At 44.3% G+C, this 21,184-nt stretch overlaps 3 protein-coding genes across 4 annotated transcripts in view; 2 read left to right on the top strand and 1 right to left on the bottom strand.

Moving 5' to 3' along the window:
- The window catches only part of LOC121543652 (conserved oligomeric Golgi complex subunit 5), an 89,153-nt gene extending 80,783 nt beyond the window's left edge, over positions 1-8,370 (top strand). The window contains exons 16-23 of one of the 2 annotated variants that reach the window (XR_005996039.2): positions 488-550; positions 1,510-1,613; positions 3,564-3,801; positions 3,964-4,040; positions 4,426-4,552; positions 6,192-6,271; positions 6,445-7,828; positions 7,878-8,370. Coding sequence is in view for 1 of the 2 variants with exons in the window: in XM_041853693.2 (XP_041709627.1) it covers positions 488-550; positions 1,510-1,613; positions 3,564-3,801; positions 3,964-4,040; positions 4,426-4,552; positions 6,192-6,271; positions 6,445-6,571 (816 nt within the window). In the remaining variant the exon portion in view is untranslated. Of the gene's footprint in view, positions 1-487; positions 551-1,509; positions 1,614-3,563; positions 3,802-3,963; positions 4,041-4,425; positions 4,553-6,191; positions 6,272-6,444 lie in introns of both variants that reach the window. The other variant, XM_041853693.2, reaches the window with a different exon arrangement.
- A 108-nt stretch (positions 8,371-8,478) lies between these two features.
- LOC121542514 (NADH dehydrogenase [ubiquinone] 1 alpha subcomplex subunit 5) lies at positions 8,479-11,799 on the bottom strand. Its single transcript, XM_041851909.1, has 5 exons — positions 11,730-11,799; positions 11,231-11,275; positions 10,981-11,097; positions 10,623-10,688; positions 8,479-8,687 (listed from the first exon to the last, which is right to left on the bottom strand). Exons 1-5 carry the CDS (start codon positions 11,748-11,750, stop codon positions 8,586-8,588), a joined length of 351 nt encoding a protein of 116 aa, XP_041707843.1. The 5' UTR covers positions 11,751-11,799; the 3' UTR covers positions 8,479-8,585.
- Positions 11,800-12,195: 396 nt separating this feature from the next.
- Positions 12,196-19,749, top strand: LOC121543973 (ankyrin repeat and SOCS box protein 15-like). Its single transcript, XM_045208298.1, has 13 exons — positions 12,196-12,256; positions 12,446-12,527; positions 12,627-12,744; positions 13,036-13,126; positions 13,293-13,451; positions 13,617-13,723; positions 13,860-13,998; positions 15,239-15,410; positions 15,848-16,036; positions 16,421-16,540; positions 16,930-17,242; positions 17,416-17,608; positions 17,854-19,749. The coding sequence occupies exons 2-13, from the start codon at positions 12,448-12,450 to the stop codon at positions 17,955-17,957; spliced, it is 1,785 nt and encodes a 594-aa protein (XP_045064233.1). The 5' UTR covers positions 12,196-12,256; positions 12,446-12,447; the 3' UTR covers positions 17,958-19,749.
- The last annotated feature ends 1,435 nt before the right edge of the window (positions 19,750-21,184 follow it).

The following is a 21,184-nucleotide window of genomic DNA, read 5'->3' as shown; positions in this document are numbered from 1 at the left end:
GAGAGAGAGGCAGTGAGTGGGAGGGAGGGAGGGAGGGAGAGAGAGAGAGATGCAGTGAGTGGGAGGGAGGGAGAGGAAGTGGGCTCCAGAGAGAGAGAGTTAGAGGGAGAGATGTGGAAACGTATTCCTTAATATGGCCCATTAAAGATGTATGATGTGTCCTGGTGCTGGGGCCTGTGTGATTAATAGTTTAATAAAAAGAGATTACTCTGCCATCAAATATTTAGTGGCCTGGGAGGTTGTCAAAATGTTACCATTTGAAAGCAGAGTGAGGCCGTTTCAGCAAGAACGGCTGGTTATTTTAGGAGGGAGGGAGAGAAGAAGGATGGGATGGAAGGAGGGACGTGGAGGATAAATGCTGTAATAACTGCTAGAAGAAGAGTATGGGAGGGATATGTGGTGAAATAAACGATTAGGGTTTGTCAGGTTTCACTGTAACCTAATCTTTGACCCTTGTGTGTGTATGTGTTTGTGTGTGTGTTCTCAGGTGATATCAGGATTGGGGTCATGTCCTCCGGCTGCTGAACATGCTCTCACTGCTTCACTAGAGGTAAGACAGACACTCGTCTTCTCCCAAACTGCTCTACTCTTCTCCCCTCTCTACTCCTCTCTATCGTTCTTCTCTACTGATTTCCTCTCATCTCTACTCCTCTATCCTTCCCCTCTTCTTTTTGCTCACCACTCTATCTGATGTGCAGATGGTGGTGGATTATGCTGTTGGTTTCTCATTATGGGGTTTGAATGGGCACTTTTAGAACTTGGAACTGAGTTATGGAAGCCAAACAAAACATTGCTATTGCTGATGCATCTCACTCTGGGAGATAAAACGGTAAACATTGAACGGCGTGTTTAGACTCTTCTTTGGCAATCACTCGCCTTTTGTTGTAACTGGGAAAACGGTCGGAGGCTTGTTAATCTCTGCGTTCCGCCAATCCCACACACGCACGCACACACAACGGAGGGGACATTGTTAACTTTGTTGTGAAGGAGTTTAGAGAGGAGATCTGAACAGAGATCTGGTTATCTATCGCTGGCAGGGGCTTAGCCACCTACACACAAACACAAACACACACACACTGGGTCAGGTCTATTGAGTTTAGATTGATCTAAAGATGGAGCGGACGATAAACTGGCGGCCCCACTCTGAACCCCGTGACTGACACACACACATGCTCTTCTTCTCTCGTTTGACATGTCACGTGCACGGAGCGCCTATCCTAGAGTGCACTGCAAATGTACTCTAATCAGCAAATCACATTCATGCAGCCAAGACGACCAGCAGCCACCTGTCTGTTTGGGTTGCTAGGCAATGGCAGACTTAAGCCAATAAGGTGTGTCCCTGTCGGGACTGTGTCCTTCAGCTACACACCTGGCCCACTGATATTTGAGATGTCATTGTCTGACTGAGTTGTTTCAAAGTTATGACACACAACCTCTTTTTATGCCATATTAAATTATCGTGTGTGTGCGTGCGTGTGTGTGTGTGCGTGTGTGCGTGTGTGCGTGTAGGGAGTACAGGCTCTGATGGCCAGTGCAGTACAGCCTCTCCTGCTGTCGGTCAGTGACTCCATAGAAGCAATCATCATCACTATGCATCAGGAAGACTTCTCTGGGTTAGTACACACATACTTTAAGACACCACACTCATCAAGCTAGTTGCCCCCGTTCTAGGAGTAAGGTTGGGGTTTAAGTTGTTAAAGGGTAATGTTTACAGGTGGGCTTGGTGACATGGTGCTACAGAGCTTTATATGTGACAATAAGTTATCTGTGATACTACTATCTGATTGTCTCTGTGTTCCACCTGGCTCTGAACAGCATCTGTTGCTAATTTACATTTAAAAAATGTTTCTGTCTTTCCCCTGAGCTTGTGTTGTAACACAAACATGACATTTACACACTCATACACACATCCTCAGGCTATCCACTGTTCTACACACACCGCTCTGCTCTCGTATAGCATCCTCTGTGTGTGTGGGTGTGTGTGTGTGTGCACGTGTGTGCACGTGTGTGTGTGTTGTCTCTTCAGCCCCCTGTCCAAATGGCCTTTCATGGTCAGATAAACCCAACATGGCTGAACTCACCCCTGCCCCCTTTCTCCCAAACAAATACACTTACACACACTTGCATTGCGCAGAGGGAGCTCATTGTAGTGACTATCTTAAAACTAGTTCTAGCACACACTCACCCTGTTCCTCACACACACACACACACACACGTCCTCTGAGTGAACTCTTAGTCACGCTACCATCCCAGTCTCCCTGAGCCATTGACCCCACTGACCATCTCCCAGATATAAGTCATAGGGACACAGTGGCAGAGTAGCTGTTGCAGGATTCTAGTCACAGTGGCGATATTGACGTGTTAATAAAATAATGGGGGTTTTCATTTTGTAAAAAGGTCACCAAGCATCCATGCATGCCAGCCAAGGTAATAGCCCTGTGTAGCCTAGCTGCGAGACCAGCAGCTCGCTTGTATATATGTGCAGAATATGTCTAGACCATAGAATTAGGAATTAATTTAATAAGATCGCTATGGTCTAGACCAGGGGTTCCCAAACTGTGGGGCGCGCCACCTAGGTGGGGTCGGCAGGGGGGGGGGCACGGGGTCCAGCTTTCAACTTACTCTTAAATGTTGTAATAGTAGAATGCATAAGGTGAAATGTCGAAATAGGGTAGGACATCATCAGTATTCGTCTTGTCATTGCATACTTTGGAGAGCTGTTTAGAAGCCGGATAACGTTTTCTAGCTAGGTTCTTTAGCCCATAGATTTTGTTGTAATGTTTGAGTCACTCAAATATCACACGAATACACATTAGACATGACAAAATTGTAGAATTGCAAGAAAATAAGCTTTCAACCTGCTAAATGTTCTCTCCGCCATCAAGAGAGGTGTGGACAGTTTGTGTCATGAACAGTGCTTGTGCACATAGAAATAGAGGGGGGTTGATAAGGTTTAGGAATCCCTGGTCTAGACCCTCTACAGTTACATTCAGATATTCTCCCTCCATTCATGCTGCTGCTCCATTCATATTAGCCAGACTCCTCTCTGTACAATAGAGAGGCTCCTAATGGACCTGTAGACTCAGTTAGTCTTGGGGCTTTGCAATCATGACAAACACACAGCTAGCAGGGTCCCATTAGACAGAGCCACACAAAGGGTCCCTGCGTCAGTACTGTAGCCTCCTGCCGCTGGCTAAATGTTATCGGCCCCTGGCACACACTGGTTCTTCTGTCACGGCCATACATACAGAGACCGAGAGCTCAGATTGACATTTAGCACTCTGAATACAGACTAGACTGCTTTCCGCTCTCTGTTCTTACACAGACAAGGCCCTGCTGGGACTTAGCCGACTCGCAGCGCACACATACACACATTTGCATACACACACACTCAGTAACACACATACACACACATACACACAGGTATAGTGTGTAGTCACTCAATCATTGTGGGTCAATGGCCTGAGGTTCAAGGTTATGAGTCAGACCCTTAGTCTGTGACCTATACTAACCATAGGGTGTGTGTGTGTGTGTGTGTGTGTTCTATATATGTCTGTCTCCAGGTCTATGTCCACCCCGGGTAAACCGGACGTGCCCTGCTCTCTGTACATGCGGGAGCTACAGGGCTTTGTGGGCCGTGTGATGGCGGACTACTTCCGCCACTTCCAGTGTGTCGACTTCATACACGACAACACGGAGCGCATCGCCCAGCGCTGCATCACACTGTTCATCCGCCACGCCAGCCTGCTGCGCCCCCTAGGGGAGGGAGGCAAGATGAGATTGGCTGCTGACTTCGCTCAGGTGAGGAGAAGGGCTGTATGTGAGGGTATTATCGGTATCTCTGTCTGTCTCAAGCTCTCCTTCTCTGTTTGTCTGTCTCTTGGTCTCTCTGTGCATCTTGAAGTTCACCAAGTAACTCTATATTCGTGTTCTCACAGTGCTATTTCTCCTCTGTATTTTTAGATGGAGCTGGCCGTAGCTCCTCTCTGTAGGAGAGTGTCTGAGCTGGGGAAACCCTACCGCTTGCTGAGATCCTTCAGGTATGTTATTACATCATCACTGCTTGTTACACATTTATGACACGTTAGTTACACAGTTACTACATAGTTATTACATCAGTTATTATGCCACACCTATTCCTGTTAAACCTTTGACTCATGAGATGGGGAACGCCTCAATAGCAGCGGTAGTTTCTAGAGTGAGAGTGGATCTTAATGAAGATGTTAGTCAGTCATTATTGGAGGGTTAGAGAGCTGTAATTCTCTCGGTCTCCCTGCCGTCTGCCTCTACTTAGACGCTAGGATAATGGTTTAAAGATAACGGGTAAAGGCTAATGGTGTAACATAATGAACATGTTATTTAGGCTAGACACCTCAATGTGGCTGAGCCATTTTTTGTGTGTTTTTTGTTTGTTTGTTTTTGTAGGCCCCTGCTGTTCCAGAACAGTGAGCTGATAGCCAGCAGTCCAGCCGTGGGGGATCTGATTCCATACAGCACCTTGCTACACTTCCTCTTCACCAGAGCACCATCTGAGCTCAAATCACCTCACCAGGTACACACACACACTATATATACAAAAGTATATGGACACACCTTCAAATTAGTCGATTCGGCTATTTCAGCCATACCCGTTGCCGAAAGGTGTATAAAATCGAGCACACAGCCATGCAATCTCCATAGACAAATATTGGCAGTAGAATGGCCTTACTGAAGAGCTCAGTGACTTTCAACATGGCACAGTCATAGGATGCCACCTTTCCAACAAGTCAGTTCGTCAAATTTCTGCCCTGCTAGAGCTGCCCCGGTCAACTGTAAGTGCTGTTATTGTGAAGTGGAAACGTCTTGGAGCAATAACGGCTCAGCCGCAAAGTGGTAGGCCACACAAGCTCACAGAACGGGACCGCCGAGTGCTGAAGCGCGTAGCGCGTAAAAACCGTCTGTCCTCGGCTGCAACACTCACTACCGACTTCCAAACTGCCTCTGGAAGCAACGTCAGCACAAGAACTCATGACATGGCTTTCCATGGCCAAGCAGCCGCACACAAGCCTAAGATCACCATGTGCAATGCCAAGCGTCGGCTGGAGTGGTGTAAAGCTCACCACCATTGGACTCTGGAGCAGTGGAAACGCGTTCTCTGGAGTGATGAATCACGCTTCAACATCTGGCAGTCCGACGGACTAATCTGGGTTTGGCGGATGCCAGGAGAACGTTACCTTCCCCAATGCATAGTGCCAGCTGTAAAGTTTGGTGGAGGAGGAATAATGGTGTGTGGCTGTTTTTCATTGTTCGGGCTAGGCCCCTTAGTTCCAGTGAAGGGAAATCTTAACTTTACGGCATACAATGACATTCTAGACGATTCTGTGCTTCCAACTTTGTGGCAACAGTTTGGGGAAGGCCCTTTACTGTTTCAGCATGACAATGCCCCATACAGAAATGGTTTGTTGAGATCGGTGTGGAAGAACTTGACTGATCTGCACAGAGCCCTGACGTCAACCCCATGGAACACCTTTGGGATGAATTGGAACACTGACTGCGAGCCAGGCCTAATCGCCCAACATCAGTGCCCGACCTTACTAATGGTCTTGTGGCTGAATGGAAGCAAGTCCCTGCAGCAATGTTCCAACACCTAGTGGAAAGCCTTCCCAGAAGAGTGGAGGCTGTTATAGCAGCAAAGGGGGGACCAACTGCATATTAATGCCCATGATTTTGGAATGAGATGTTCGACCAGCAGGTGTCCACATACTTTTGGTCTTGTAGTGTACCTACACACACTCCTATACACACTTATCTATACTGCTTCCAAGCGTCATTTACATTTTACATTTGTCATTTAGCAGACGCTCTTATCCAGAGCGACTTACAGTTAGTTAGATAGTGCATACATTATTTTTTTATAATTTTTTTATTTTTCATACCCCCTGTGGGAATCGAACCCACAACCCTGGCGTTGCAAACGCCATGCTCTATCAACTGAGCTACATCCCTGCCGGCCATTCCCTCCCCTCCCCTGGACGACGCTGGGCCAATTGTGCACCGCCCCATGGGTCTCCCGGTCGCGGCCGGCTACGGCAGAGCCTGGATTCGAACCAGGATCTCTAGTGGCACAGCTAGCACTGCGATGCAGTGCCTTAGACCACTGCGCCACTTAGACCACTTATCTTCACTTCGTATTAATTCTCCCTCTTCCACAGAGAGCAGAGTGGTCCATCGCTCGCTACTCCCAGTGGCTGGATGACCACCCTTCAGAGAGAGACCGCCTCACACTCATTAGGTAACTGCAGGAGAATGACAAAAGTCTTACAGCCTTTATGAGACCGCTGGTGGGTTGTTTGGTCTCACTCAGAGGAGTGCGTGACCACCCTCTTGTGGTAAAATGATGAAATTCATATCAGTTCTATTGGGTAGTGTGTCATTCGTAACGTTATCTCCATCTGTGTGTGCTAGGGGTGCTCTGGAGGCCTACATGCAGAGTGTGAGGGCTCGTCAGGGGAAGGAGTTTGCCCCTGTCTACCCCATCATGGTTCAGTTACTGCAGAGGGCCACCAGCGGAGCCCAGGACTCCAGGACCTGAGGGAACTACAACTTCCATTATGCAACTGTCTGTGTTTCACATGGGCATGGAGAACACCTCAGTGAAGAACACAGCCAAATAGTATGAATGTTATGACTATAGAATTTGTAGAACAGACATGGTTATGAAAATCCTAAGCCTTTTTAATGGTCCACCCAACAGGAGTTTCATTATTGATATGACTTCAGTGTTGCTCATTTCAATGGATGTGATAAGGAGCAATTCAAACATTCCAAATGGAACGCCACCCACCATGTTGTAAGCACATTTCTGTTCTGCTAATTCTATGGCTATGCCACAGAGGGCAGCACAAGGGGGCAGTTACCTGTGCTTCATACTGGTGAATGGGAAATAAATGCTTGCTAGTTATTGGTAGGGGCTTTACTGGTTATAATGGTTATAATTTAGTTCTATTAAATGCTTTATGGTGAACAATGATTATCATTATAAGGAATGATTGATGGTAGGGCTTTAATAATAATAGTTAACCTAATCTAAGGGCTCTATTCAATCCGTATGGCAGAAATTCAGCGATTTTAATTTAAATGCAATGTTCCGTGTTAGCGGAAACTGCATTCACAGTAAAGGCTGCAGATGTCGGCTCATTAGGAAATTACCTTTAGAGTTATTGCGCGCTATCTATAACGCTACAGCGATATGGATTGAATAGAGCCCTTAGTCTATTAAACACTTAACAGTTTAAACTGAATCAGCTATTTTCCTGTCTGGCCTATAGAACTGTTCATATGTTCTGTCTTATTTAATGATGTCCTGTGGGTCTAAAGCTCTAAGGTTGTGGTTATAATAATACGAGAAGTAAAACAAGTTGTTGTGCCTGATAAGAGGGCTCCCTGATGAAGGCTTGTATCCTGAGCCCTGTTTATACCTGGTAACATGCAGGATGTGTCCTGATCTTGTCCACATTTTGATTGTGCCCACATTTTTAGACCGCTGTAGATGATTAAAATGATGTGATCTTCCTGACCACCTCCAGAAGTAGTCCCGGAAAAATGTATTGGTTGGATGAAAGCTGTGGGCAGAGCTCAGTGACAGGTCAGTAGGTAGAGGTGAGATGAAAGCTGTGGACCGAGCTCAGTGACAGGTCAGTAGGTAGATGTGAGATGAAAGCTGTGGGCAGAGCTCAGTGACAGGTCAGTAGGTAGAGGTGAGATGAAAGCTGTGGGCAGAGCTCAGTGACAGGTCAGTAGGTAGAGGTGAGATGAAAGCTGTGGGCAGAGCTCAGTGACAGGTCAGTAGGTAGAGGTGAGATGAAAGCTGTGGGCAGAGCTCAGTGACAGGTCAGTAGGTAGAGGTGAGAGTCAAATAAAATAATTGCCATACAGTTGGCAGATTGGAGGTGGATGAGGGACATTATACATGTCGAGACCCACATGGTTGCCAGTTCATATCCCAGTTGTGACTTTTGTTTGTCCAATCTTACCCAACGTTTTTAACTAATTACATTTCTAAGATAACTTTGACTGAACAGCTTTAAATATGTGCGGTGCATTGGGCACTAGGATAGGACAATGCCTTTTCTCAAAGGTGGTCTATTTATAGCCCTGGTTACACCTTGCATTAATTAAATGTGGTTTTCGTGATCTGATCAAGGTGATCCAATCACTATCTATTCAAGGTTTGTCAGGTGTACACATGGGGTGTATTCATTAGTGCAAACAGTAGCAAATGGTTTTGCAACAAAAAAATTGCACAATCAGAATGTGGACAAGATCAGGACAGGCATAAACCGTGCTCTAGACATTTTTTTCAATAAAGAGTATCTTGCTATTTAACTTCCATTCATTCTCCTTGGTTTGGCTGAGTGTTTTTATGTAACTGTCTGAAAAATGATTTTTTTATCACCCAGTACCCACAAGGCAAAATGTCAAAGATTAGTTTTACAAGGATAGGGAAAATATTTCCAGTTTTATTTGTACATGCTTCATTGGGAATGGGGCATGAAGTACTTACACATTGACACAAACAGACATATGATAAATACAGGAAGTAGTCTTTAAACGGGCCACTTCCATTGGTTGACGGGAGGCTCTTCAATCAGTGGTTCCCATGGTTTCCACTCCGCCATCTTCCTGGATAGGGCCAACTCACACTCCGCCTGGAGGGAAAAGGAAATTAGTGGGTCAAATAAGGCTAGGGATGTAGGATAAATGGGGAAGGGAAGAGGGAAATACACTATGAGGGAGGTTTTTGAATGCTTCAAAATAGTTTGAGAAACAAAACAAAGTCTCAGTAGCCGTGGTTACATCTTGCATTAACAAGGCTGTCGTCATCCAATCAAGATGATCTGATCGAGATTTGTTGCATCTACACACGGTAATAAAATTATCTACCCACTTCGTCCGTATTGTGACCAGATTCCCTGGTCCCTCCCTGTATACAAATTCATCCAACCTGCCTTGGACCTTCCATTATGACACGCTGTATAAATCGACAGAAAACAGCACACTTTTATAATCAATAGTTTCATACTCATCATTACAGCCTACTTTTGTTACCCAATGATTTAAGACTGGGTGTAATAGGCTACTGTCCCGATAACCTGGACCTGTCCACAGCCGTACAAAATAAATATTCAGAGAATCTCTCCCATCACCAAAAAAGTCACCACACAAACGATCTGAGTATCTGGATGTGTTTGCAAAATACCTATATTGCACAGTAAAAATAAAAATTACACTTAGGCCCTAATGCACACAGTAGAAACAGGTTAAGTTACAGAGTAGGCTACAAAGTGCATCTCTGAATGGCGCAACGCATTATCCAAACAGGTCTGAACAGGGTTGTTCTTTACACATCGATGTTTACATACGTTGTCTTAATATTGTAAATAACCTTTAGTATAGGCCTAAACAGTACCAAAGGAATAAAAAAAAGTGACATGCTGGGAGAACAACCGTGGTTTAGTTTCCTCCAAATCATTGATCAGTGATAATTCGCTAACGGTACCTCAATATGATAACCTATAGCAAGACGTGTGGTCAAATTATAAAAATGCAGCAATCTATAAAAAGTGCAAAGGAGCAAGCATGTAAAGCAAAGGCTTTATAAAGGAACAAACTGTCAATCTAAAAGTAGCCTAAAGAGTCCTTCGTATTGAAGCCTACATTAGCCTAATGGAGTCGCCTCGCTCATGCTTAGGCTACAGAAACATATGCGCCTTTTCGCATCAGTTTGGACATCTTCCGCACTTAATTGATATCTGAGAAATGCTAAAAATGCACATAATATAATCGAAAAGGATTGCATTATAATATCACTATTATTTTCATATCTGATACAGCAACTGAAATAGCCTATTCACCACTTGCCCACTGTTCATTCTGGCTAGATATAAAGGTACAGGAGGAACATTAAGCCTATACCTTACCATACAAGTGTCATGCACTGCTCTCTTCTGCTGCAACTCCATCATAGTCCATCCCTGCATGCATCCCCAATATATTTTTACTTCAGTTTAAATTCTGCTATTACAGTCCTTGGCCTTTCTGTAGCCTATGATGTTTTCAAATATTTGATTTTGCGCTGGCATTGGATGTGGGAACGGGAGAACCCTTTTTCTCTCATTCGGGATAATGTCTCAAATATATTTTTCAATATGCCAATTTTAAATCAGAGCTGGACGCGGTATTGGACTGTAGCATATCCGACCACAGTGCCAGTTGGCACTTGATTTCTAAAGACCATGATTTTAATTCAACTGTCCGGTCAACTTTTTTTGAAAGGCCGGGACAACCGTGACGTTGGCCAAATTTATACGCTTCCGTTGTCTGGATTTGTTTACACTTCAAGGATATCCGCACAAGATGCGTCTTCAACTACCTCCGGAGGTGGTCAGGAAGATCTAATCACAATCAGATCACAATGCGTCTTTTGATTGTCTACACCTGTCAACAAATGTGGCCACAACCAGAATTTGGACAAGATCAGGACAACGAACACATGTTGAAACCAGGCATAAACAGGGCTAGAAAAAGCAACTTTAGGAGGAAGATACAAAGCAATGAAATGAGTGTGAGGCTCCTCTCTGTACCTGGTGAATGACCTCCTCGATCTGACCACAGTTGATCTTCTTCTCTAGTCTCTCCACATCAGGCTCCTTTCAATTGAAATGAAGAAAGACAATGAAATTATCTATATGGATTGAAACACACAGACCCCATCCCAAACAATGTCTCGTAACATGATATCAAATATAAAAGTCAACAAGGGGATACCCTCAAAGAGGTTCATACAAGTTCAAGCTAATACATGAACTCACAGTTACAATGAGGGCTGGTAGGATTGGTGTTCTACTGTGTTAAACTTGTCAGTGCAATAGCCCAGGTCACGTTTGAAAACATTTGCCCCAAGTCTGCTCTGGACCTGACCATGGTTGGAGTGTAACTTACGGCTTTGATGAGGTCAAAGCGGTCGTTGACCAGCTGTTCTGTGTACTTTCTGTAGGCTGCATCCTGAGGGATGACCTGGAGAGATGCCAGGATCTTACTGTACAGGATCCTCAGGCGCTGAGGACACACACACACACCAGAGTTACATTATCAGACAAAAGTAGGTGTGGTCTACTACTGCTGTTTATGGTCATTAGTGCAGCTACAAAACTACTAATGCTGTATATTATGGTGATTACTATGGACTCACCTCATGGGGGTTGTGGGATACGGCCAGTCCCACCAAGCCTGTTGTCTGGGGAAAATATTACACACAATGAGCATAATAGCTAGCTAGCACGCGAGACTACATGGTTAGCTAGTAATCTCCTGGGTAAAATAATCATATGGCATTCAGAAGGAAGGTGGAACATTACAGAACATATGGATAAAACGTAATGTAGCTTTAAGTTAGTATCGTGTCAGCCATGAAGTTGGCTATATTTACTTCACAACGGACAAGCCACTGATCTAGGTAACTAACCCTTATATAGCAGATCGAAGTAGCTATCCGCGAACCCTGCAGCAAATGAGCTAGCTAAGTTTTTTAGCTAGAAGACGAGCCAGCCTGCTACACTAGCTAGCATACAATAATGCTTGTCAATAGAACGCGACAACGCCCATATCAATTGTAAAGTCAAAGCAAACTAACTGAATAAACAAAAGCACATTACATTTTCACAAAATCATAACATGACCTCCACTCGTACCTTTTTCAGAACGGCTGCCATGATTTTGGGCGCAATGGATTCTGGGACACTTCTGTCGAATTAAAATGACGTCAACGCGTCCTCGTTTTTCAAAATAAAAGCTCATCATGTTTGATTGTGTAGTTGTAGGAAGTAGACATGAGTCCTCTTATACATGTTATTAACTAACGGCTCCTACAAGTTCAATTATTATATTGGGAAAATAAGTATTAAAAATTGTAATTTACTATCATTCGAAGTGGGTACACTACACATACTAGCAATATCCAAATAATGTAGGACTTGTATGCTATAAGCCGGACAGCCTGTCTATACTGTATGTCTCCTATAGTAAATTACATCTTATTATGATAAACTTGTAGTGTGATAGTTAAACACTGCATGTAACAGCGTGACAGGCATTTTCAGAGCATGTGGGGCTGGTATTACAAGCAGGTCATGTCTAAAAATATCCCATTACTCCTGCAAACACCAACATAAAACTTAGTTTGCAGCCAACAAACCTTCGGAGACTGGAGATTTCACAGGTAAGACTGGAGTTGCTCATTCATTGAGATATTTGATAGTAACGAAGATGCTTTAAAACCTTTCAACTTATCATTGCAATGTCATTCCTGTCTGTATGCCTATAGTTTAGGAAGTGTCTGTTGATCTATGCAGACTGCAGTGACATGTGTTTTTGAGGTTCATGGTGTTTCTAATTTATTTCTCTGTAGGAATGGAGGACGTCGATAGATGTGAGGAGGAGCTCATTGAGTATGCCATTCGAGAGAGTATTCGAGATTCATCAATAGACAGGTATTCAGAAGATGGAGACGATTACATCCATGTATTATTCGCACATCTCACAATAAGTATGTTACCTCTCCCTGACTTAGTTTACCCATATTTCAACAGCATACAAACAGTCAGTGGTGACTATCTGAGGATAGTGACTACCATCGAGCAAGGTAGGACTACCCCTCACCGACCATGCCTTTCAAACTGCCCTAGCCCAACCCTTGCCCTTAAGCCATAAACCCTAACCCTAGTTTTATGTCCACATCAGGGTTCAACCCTAACCCTAGCCATAACCCTAGCCATAACCCTAACCTAGGGTTCTGTGTGGTGTCTCTCCCTTGGTAATAATAATATGCCATTTAGCAGACGCTTTTATCCAAAGCGACTTACAGTCATGCGTGCATACATTTTTGTGTATGGGTGGTCCCGGGGATCGAACCCACTACCTTGGCGTTACAAGCGCCGTGCTCTACCAGCTGAGCTACAGAGGACCACATTGGTGATGTGTGAGCTTTCTGGTTTGCAGGCGTTCACAGAGAGGGACAGCAGAGGGTGGCTTCCCCTACACAGAGCAGCCGTGCCGTCCCAGGAACAGGTCTTGGATCAGCTCCTGCTGAGTGAGAGGCCCACCTCACCAGCAGTACCTCACAAATAGTACCTCAAATACCAGTAGCCACTTACAGTACTGCTTCTATAACACTCTGCTACTGGGATATTAGGTACTAATGAAACACCTAATACATGTGTTTAATTCCCATTATTGTTGTGTGTGTGACCCTGTAGCTTCCTGTGATGTGACTGTGGAGGATGTGACTGCAGACGGGGACACAGCGTTGATTCTGGCTGCTCAAGAGGGTCTGCTGGAGAATGTCAGGACTCTGCTGCAGCATGGAGCGTCTCCACACAAAACCAACAGCCTGAACGAGTCCCCACTGCTGCTCGGTAACACACACAGTCATACACACACACACACACACACACACACACACACACACACACACACACACACACACACACCTGGCACTGCACTATACTGTATTCAAGCACTGTTCTATGTTGTCAATCAAGCATGCATGTGCTGTTTTGTTATGTGTTGATGTGTGTTAGCGGTGAGACAGGGATCATATGACATGGTGTCCACTCTGATCATTTGTGGGGCCTTCGTGGAACAGGTGTGTCTGAAGAAGTGGATGGCCATTCACGAGGCAGCAAAGGTGAGTTGGAGTTACACCTGTAGTCTTGTTTATATTACTGCTTCATCAAGGTGCTGGAATGCCAAAAATGTCATAAAAAAACAATGTTTTATTGTAATTCCCTTTTCCTTAAAAAGTGTGCGTGTTATCTTGCCAGGTGAGCTGCAGTGCCATCCTGGTGCTTCTGCTAAGACATGGGGCCAAGGTGACAGCTATAGATGGGCAAAATGTCACCCCGCTGGGCATCGCAGCCCAGTACGCCCACGCCGAGGTCCTAGATATACTCATACAGAATGGTACGAGCCAATCAGAGGCCTTAGATTGTCCTTGATGAATACATTGATTACATTTTTTAAATATATTGTCAAAACAAAAGGCAAATAAACATTCTTGAAGAATAGCCAAAAATACAATTGCAAGGAACTGAAAAATAGTTGAATGTAAATAAATCAAATCAAATTAAATCAAATCAAATTTTATTGGTCACATGCGCCAAATACAACAGGTGCAGACATTACAGTGAAATGCTTACTTACAGCCCTTAACCAACAGTGCATTTATTTTAAACAAAAAAAGTAAAAATAAAACAACAACAAAAAAAAGTGTTGAGAAAAAAAAAGAGCAGAAGTAAAATAAAGTGACAGTAGGGAGGCTATATATACAGGGGGGTACCGTTGCAGAGTCAATGTGCGGGGGCACCGGCTAGTTGAGGTAGTTGAGGTAATATGTACATGTGGGTAGAGTTAAAGTGACTATGCATAAATACTTAACAGAGTAGCAGCAGCATAAAAAGGATGGGGTGGGGGGGCAGTGCAAATAGTCCGGGTAGCCATGATTAGCTGTTCAGGAGTCTTATGGCTTGGGGGTAGAAGCTGTTGAGAAGTCTTTTGGACCTAGACTTGGCACTCCGGTACCGCTTGCCGTGCGGTAGCAGAGAGAACAGTCTATGACTAGGGTGGCTGGAGTCTTTGACAATTTTGAGGGCCTTCCTCTGACACCGCCTGGTATAGAGGTCCTGGATGGCAGGAAGCTTTGCCCCAGTGATGTACTGGGCCGTACGCACTACCCTCTGTAGTGCCTTGCGGTCGGAGGCCAAGCAGTTGCCATACCAGGCGGTGATGCAACCAGTCAGGATGCTCTCGATGGTGCAGCTGTAGAATTTTTTGAGGATCTGAGGACCCATGCCAAATCTTTTTAGTCTCCTGAGGGGGAATAGGCTTTGTCGTGCCCTCTTCACAACTGTCTTGGTGTGTTTGGACCATGATAGTTCGTTGGTGATGTGGACACCAAGGAACTTGAAGCTCTCAACCTGTTCCACTACAGCCCCGTCGATGAGAATGGGGGCGTGCTCAGTCCTCTTTTTTTTCCTGTAGTCCACAATCATCTCCTTTGTCTTGGTCACGTTGAGGGAGAGGTTGTTGTCCTGGCACCACACGGCCAGATCTCTGACCTCCTCCCTATAGGCTGTCTCATCGTTGTTATACGTAGTCCTGTAGTCTACAGGACTACAGTAGGGTGGGGTTCCTTCCCCACCAGGTGGCGACGTGAATGCCCAGGCATATAACGGAGACACTGTTCTGTACGATGCAGCCGGCTCAGGGAACCTGGACTGCATAGACCTCCTCCTTCAAGCTGGAGCCAACCCTAACATAGCCAGTCTGGCCTGCCAGCTGCCCATACACAGAGCTGCCTATGAGGGACACATCCTGTGAGTGGCTCACTCTTACTACGTGGTGCACTGTAGCTCAGCTGGTAGAGCATGGCCCTTGCGATGCCAGAATTGTGGGTTTCGATTCCCAGGACGTAAAATAACCCATATGTCAAATGTATGCACGCATGACTGTAAATTGCTTTGGATGAAAGCGTCTGCTAAATGGCATATATTACTAACAGTCTAGAACAGGGATGTACTGTACAGCTACTGGAGAGCATGCTGGTCTTTGTGGAAATCAATTGATCAAGACATGTATTTGGCTAGAGAGTTATCTGGTTATCCAGTTCTTAGAAAGTGTTGTCCCTGAGGAATTGTCCATCCCTGGGTCTAGAAGCAGTTGTTCAGTTCATAGGCTAGATCCTATTTCAACAACATAATCAATAGTGATGGTATAATCAACAATCTGATCTATGATGTTGTGTTTGTTCCAGTGCTCTGAGGACCTTCATCCCCATCACCACTAAGAGAGCCATCCGTCTGTCTGGCCAGAGCCCAGTCCACTCTGCAGCAGATGGCGGCCATATTGACTGTCTGGAGCTGCTCATAGAGAAAGGCTTCGATGTCAACGCTCAGCTGGACACACACATCTCAGGTACAATCCATGGACACACACAAACCAGGTAGTACAATTGGGCACACACATGGACACACAATCTCTTTTATAAAGGAGCCCTGCCCAAGAGGCAGGTGCTTGTAACTCCAGAGTTGTGCGGTTGATTCCTGTGTGACATGGCTAATTGAGTGACTGTCAGTGACTGACATAACAAGAGAAAAACTGCTGATGCACAACCACATTTACAAAATTGCACTATGTGTATTCTACTATTCTAGCTTTCAACCCCGACTGAGTTCCTCGCGGCAGGGGGCCCTAAGCAACCGCTTATGCCTGAGGCCGGCCCTGCATATAGGCTTCTGATTATAAACATGTTAAATGTAAGATGTTTTGGATAAGAATTAAACAAAATGGATCAATTGATCATGTTGTTATTATTGTGTTACCAGAGTCCGCTCTACTTCGCCGTATCAAACAGTGATGTCACCTGCACAGAGATGCTGCTGGCTGCCGGTGCCAAAACTGACCTGGACCCGTTACGCTGCTTCCTGGTGGCTGTACGCGCTGGGAGGTATGAGACCGTATCTGTATGGGTAACTTAAGACCGTGGTAGACCACTGAACTAAGCCTAGGTGTTAGCTTTGGGATAACGCAAGTCTTCATGTCTCCGTCAGGGAAGGTTTTTTCTTACTTGAGAGTAGTCCATGTTTCACAAACTAACTCTGCAATAGCTATAAATGAAACTGAATGGAGCACAGCAGTGATGTCACCAACTTCTATCTATTGGAACAGTTTGTTGGCTCCCATGCTAGGTCCCATGAATTTGTTTATTTTTTAACGCTTCCGCTTGGAATTATGACATTGTCTTAACCTTTCATCTTCAACCTAGCGCCCATGTATTGCTACTTCCTGGTCTCTTCTATGACATCACCTGTCTAACCCGATCCCATCCCTCCCCAGGTATGAGCTGGTGCGTCTGCTATTGTCCAGTGGTGCCAAGGTCAACTGCTACTTCAGAATGATCAGTGACACAGTGTTTCCCACCGCGTTGCAGTACTGTCTCAGAGATCACATGATGCTGCGCCTGCTGCTCAACAACGGCTACGACGTAGACAAGTGCTTCCTGTGTAACCATGGCAACGGACAGGATATGGACTGCGACTCCTGGGTCGATTACCAACATAACTATAGAATAACTTTATTTTATAACCAGGACTACAGAGCCTCGATAAGTCCTGTAGGCCAACTCCTGGTCTATTCCAGTAGACCAGGAGTTGGCCCCCAATCTTTGATTTAGAATAGAGGAAGTAGGTAAGTCCTGGATCTGGAGGGAGGCAGGTACTGTATTTTTGTTCTGGGCTGGAACAAAACCCTGCACACGACCAGGGTTGGCCGCCGCTGATATAGAATGTGTTGGTCTAACTTAGAACATAACAGCAAGTGTAGCTAATACCTTTTCCTTCTGATGTCAGTCTCGCTGTCCTGTTCGCTCTCTGCTCCAGTTCTGTAAAATCATCTCCCTGTCGTCGGAGTGTGGTACAGATGCTTCTGGACTACGTCAGACACCCATGTATCTGCCCCAACCTCCTACGGGTCCTGGAGAAACAGAAGGAGTGGCCAGACATCTGTGACATTCTGGGTAATGCAGCATCATTGCTAATAATCATAATCCACTCCCTCTTATAATCACAAATACAATAATCAATTGCCTATAGTGGACAAAAAACAGTGGGAACGCAAATACTGAAATATCTTACAGATCAACTCGCCATCATCATGAACAGAATAACCTGACTTTGTGTGTGTGTGTGTGTGTGTGTGTGTGTGTGTGTGTGTGTGTGTGTGTGTGTGTGTGTGTGTCCATCCATGTGTGTGTATCCCCAGACAACCCGCGGTCCCTGCAGCACCAGTGTCGTTTGGTCATTAGGAGACAGATGACCCCTAGGAGACTGAATGACCCTGAAGTCATGGCTGCAGGTCAGGACTAAAAATAACTCTCTGAGAGCTCATTCAGTTTATACGTAGGGCTAAACACTCACTGGACACTGGCCTGAATGACTCTGCTGCAATGGACTGTTGACTTTTACAGTGACCCTGACACCTACCTGACTCATAAGACCAGGGCTTAAATCTAGAGAGATCTAGACAACAGCTCATCCATATTATACTCTCAAAGTTGTGTGAGTTAGTTGTGGAGCTCTAAATCTGAGAATGTGTTGTCACTAGCCCCGTTTATACCTGGTGCTAACATGCATTCTTTGTGCTGATCTTTTCCACATTCTGATTGTGCCCACATTTTTCTGATTCTGATCAGATTTCCCTGACCACCTCCAGAGGTAGTCAGGCGCGCAAGTGTAGACAGATCTGGACAGTGAAACCATTTAAATCATCATTCTCAGCACTCTAAAATCATTGACAAGTGGGAACATTGACTTATGGCATCAATATGAGTCTTAAAACAAATAAATACATATTATTTTGAAAGAATGTGTATACGAATGTCTAAAAATGTCAATGTTGACAAGATCAGGACAGGATGCATGTTTGCACCAGGTATAAACAAGGCTACTGAGAACAGAGGGGTATACTACAAAGCAGAATCCAGCTAACCAGCTAACTTTCATAAACAACCTGAAATAACTATTGATTTTCTGGTTTATTATGCAAGCTAAACTTAGATATTGTAAGTGTTTTGGGTTTTTGAATCAATTAGACCATGCCCATTTCAAAAAATAACAAATAAAAAAAAGTTATTTCAGAATATTTAGGAGTTAGCTGGCTAACTCAATGATCCTGCTTTGTAGTATACCTCTCATCTCAACTCTCCCTGGCACACAGAGAGGGTATGAGGCAGATCTTGCAACATTCCCAAAATAGATGTTAGGATTTCGGCTGTTTTTCCAAAGCAGAATCGAGTAACCCTAAAACACTACTGGGTGGCAATGTTACAATCCGCATCCACGCACATTACTATAGTCCTATACACTGTACCCAATTTGTAAGTCGCTCTGGATAAGAGCGTCTGCTAAATGACTTAAATGTAATGTAAATGTATCCTCCACTCCAACCAAGCCTTGGGCCTTTACAGTAGCTGAACAATTTCTGTATTCAGATCATATAGTGAAACCCCAGTTAACTGACTGAACCAAACATGGGTTCTGTTGTTGTGAAGGCACAGCTAGACTAGAGTAGCATGGTCCAATGTAGAGTTATGTTGAGAGAGTTCTAGCGTTGCCAGCCTGTTGTTGTTATCTGAACAGCAGCATTCCTGCCCTGTCAGCACCAGCCTGCCGCCCGGAGAGACACAGTGGAGTGGACACTGTTTTCCTACCCACTAGTCATACCATAGACCAGGGCTCTCCAACCCTGTTCCTGGAGAGCTACCCTCCTGTAGGTTTTTGCACTAATGCCAGTTGTAGTTGAGTTTATCAACCAGCTAATTATTAGAATCATGTGCGCTAGATTTGGTATTTGGTATTTTATTAGGATCCCCATTAGCTGTTGCGAAAGCAGCTGCTACTCTTCCTGGGGTCCACACAAAACATGAAACCTGACATAACACAGAACATTAATAAACAGCTCAAGGACAGAACTACATACATTTAAAAATGGCACACATACTGTAGCCTATATATCAATACATACACACAAAATATCTAGGTCAAATAGGGGAGAGGCATTGTGCAGTGAAGTGTTGCTGTATCTTATTTTTTCTTAATTTGAGCAATATGAGATGGGAGTTCCATGGAAGCACATTGACTTGGTACAGGGAACCCCTGTATATAGCCTCGTTATTGTTATTTTATTGTGTTACTTTTTATTTTATTTTTTACTTTAGTTTATTTAGTAAATATTTTCTTAACTCTATTTCTTGAACTGCATTTTTGGTTAAGGTCTTGTAAGTAAGCATTTCACAGTAAGGTCTACACCCGTTGTTTTCGGCGCATGTGACAAATAAAATGTGATTTGATTTGAATAATGGCTCTAATTAATACCGTACGCTTTCTTGAATTTGTTCTGGATTTGGGGACTGTGAAAAGACACCTGGTGGCATGTCTGGTGGGGTAAGTGTGTGTGTCAGAGCTGTGTGTAAGTTGACTATGCAAACTATTTGTAATTTTCTTATAAAAAGAGGAAGTGATGCAGTCAATCTCTCCTCAACTCTTAGCCAAGAGAGACTGGCATTCATAGTATTTATATTAGCCCTCTGATTAAAATGAATAACAAGATGTGTTGCTCTGTTTTAGGCCAGCTGCAGCTTAACTAGGTCTTTCTTTGCAGCACTTGACTGGACAATAATCAAGATAAGACTAATCTAGAGCCTGCAAGACTTGTTTTGAGTGTGGTGTCAAAACAGCAAAGCATCATTTTATTATGGACAGACCTCTCCCCATCTTTACAACCACTGAATCTATATGTTTTGACCATGATAGTTTACAATCTAAGGTAACACCAAATAATTTAGTATCCTCAACTTGTTCAACAGCCACACCATTCATTACCAGATTCAGCTGAGGTCTAGAGCTTAGGGAATGATTTGTACCAAATACAATGCTCTTAGTTTTAGAGATTTATTACTGGCCACCTGTCACTAGAACCGATGTGGATGTGGTGAGGAGTCAGGCGCAGGACACAGAGGTTAAGTCCAACAGACTTTAATAGTCTAATGTATACGAGAAAAACCCCGACCTCAAAATACACCAAGAGGCGAGGGAAAAATTACGCACACGCGTAAACACTAAACGCAAAACAAACAGGGTGCAAACACGTAGCTCCGACACAGTGGCAGTCATAACAACACACAATCATACTAGTGCAAAACAAGGAACTTATAAGACACGTAATCAACACACAAATGGACACAGGTGTAACAGACAGACAAAAGCAATCAAATAACGAAACATAGAGCGGTGGCAGCTAGTACTCCGGGGACGGCGAACGCCGAAGCCTGCCCGAACTAGGAGGAGGAGCAGTCTCGGCCGAAACCGTGACACCACCCATTCCAAAACTGACTGCAACTCCTTGTTAGGTGTTTCAGTGACTTCATTAGCTGTGGTTGCTGACACGTACACTACCGGTCAAATGTTTTAGAACACCTATTCATTCAAGGGTTTATCTTTAATTTTACTATTTTCTACGTTGTAGAATAATAGTGAAGACATCAAAACTATGAAATAACACACATGGAATCATGTAGTAACCAAAAAAAGTGTTA

This window comes from Coregonus clupeaformis, chromosome 28, assembly GCF_020615455.1.
Source record: "Coregonus clupeaformis isolate EN_2021a chromosome 28, ASM2061545v1, whole genome shotgun sequence".
NCBI classification, from domain to species: domain Eukaryota; kingdom Metazoa; phylum Chordata; class Actinopteri; order Salmoniformes; family Salmonidae; genus Coregonus; species Coregonus clupeaformis.
Note: the sequence above shows the minus strand (reverse complement) of the source record. Positions and strands in the feature narration are given on the sequence as shown.

What these genes read in the sequence shown, in the direction of transcription:
- LOC121542514 (XM_041851909.1), bottom strand. Translation starts at nt 11,750, where the DNA reads ATGGCAGCCGTTCTGAAAAAG. An exon ending in TATCCCACAACCCCCATGAG is followed by an intron (nt 11,098 to 11,230) that starts GTGAGTCCATAG and finishes GTGTGTCCTCAG; the next exon opens with CGCCTGAGGATCCTGTACAG. An exon ending in GCTTTGACCTCATCAAAGCC is followed by an intron (nt 10,689 to 10,980) that starts GTAAGTTACACT and finishes TTCAATTGAAAG; the next exon opens with GAGCCTGATGTGGAGAGACT.
- LOC121543973 (XM_045208298.1), top strand. Translation starts at nt 12,448, where the DNA reads ATGGAGGACGTCGATAGATGTGAGGAGGAGCTCATTGAGTATGCCATT. An exon ending in CGAGATTCATCAATAGACAG is followed by an intron (nt 12,528 to 12,626) that starts GTATTCAGAAGA and finishes ATATTTCAACAG; the next exon opens with CATACAAACAGTCAGTGGTG. An exon ending in CTTGGATCAGCTCCTGCTGA is followed by an intron (nt 13,127 to 13,292) that starts GTGAGAGGCCCA and finishes GTGACCCTGTAG; the next exon opens with CTTCCTGTGATGTGACTGTG.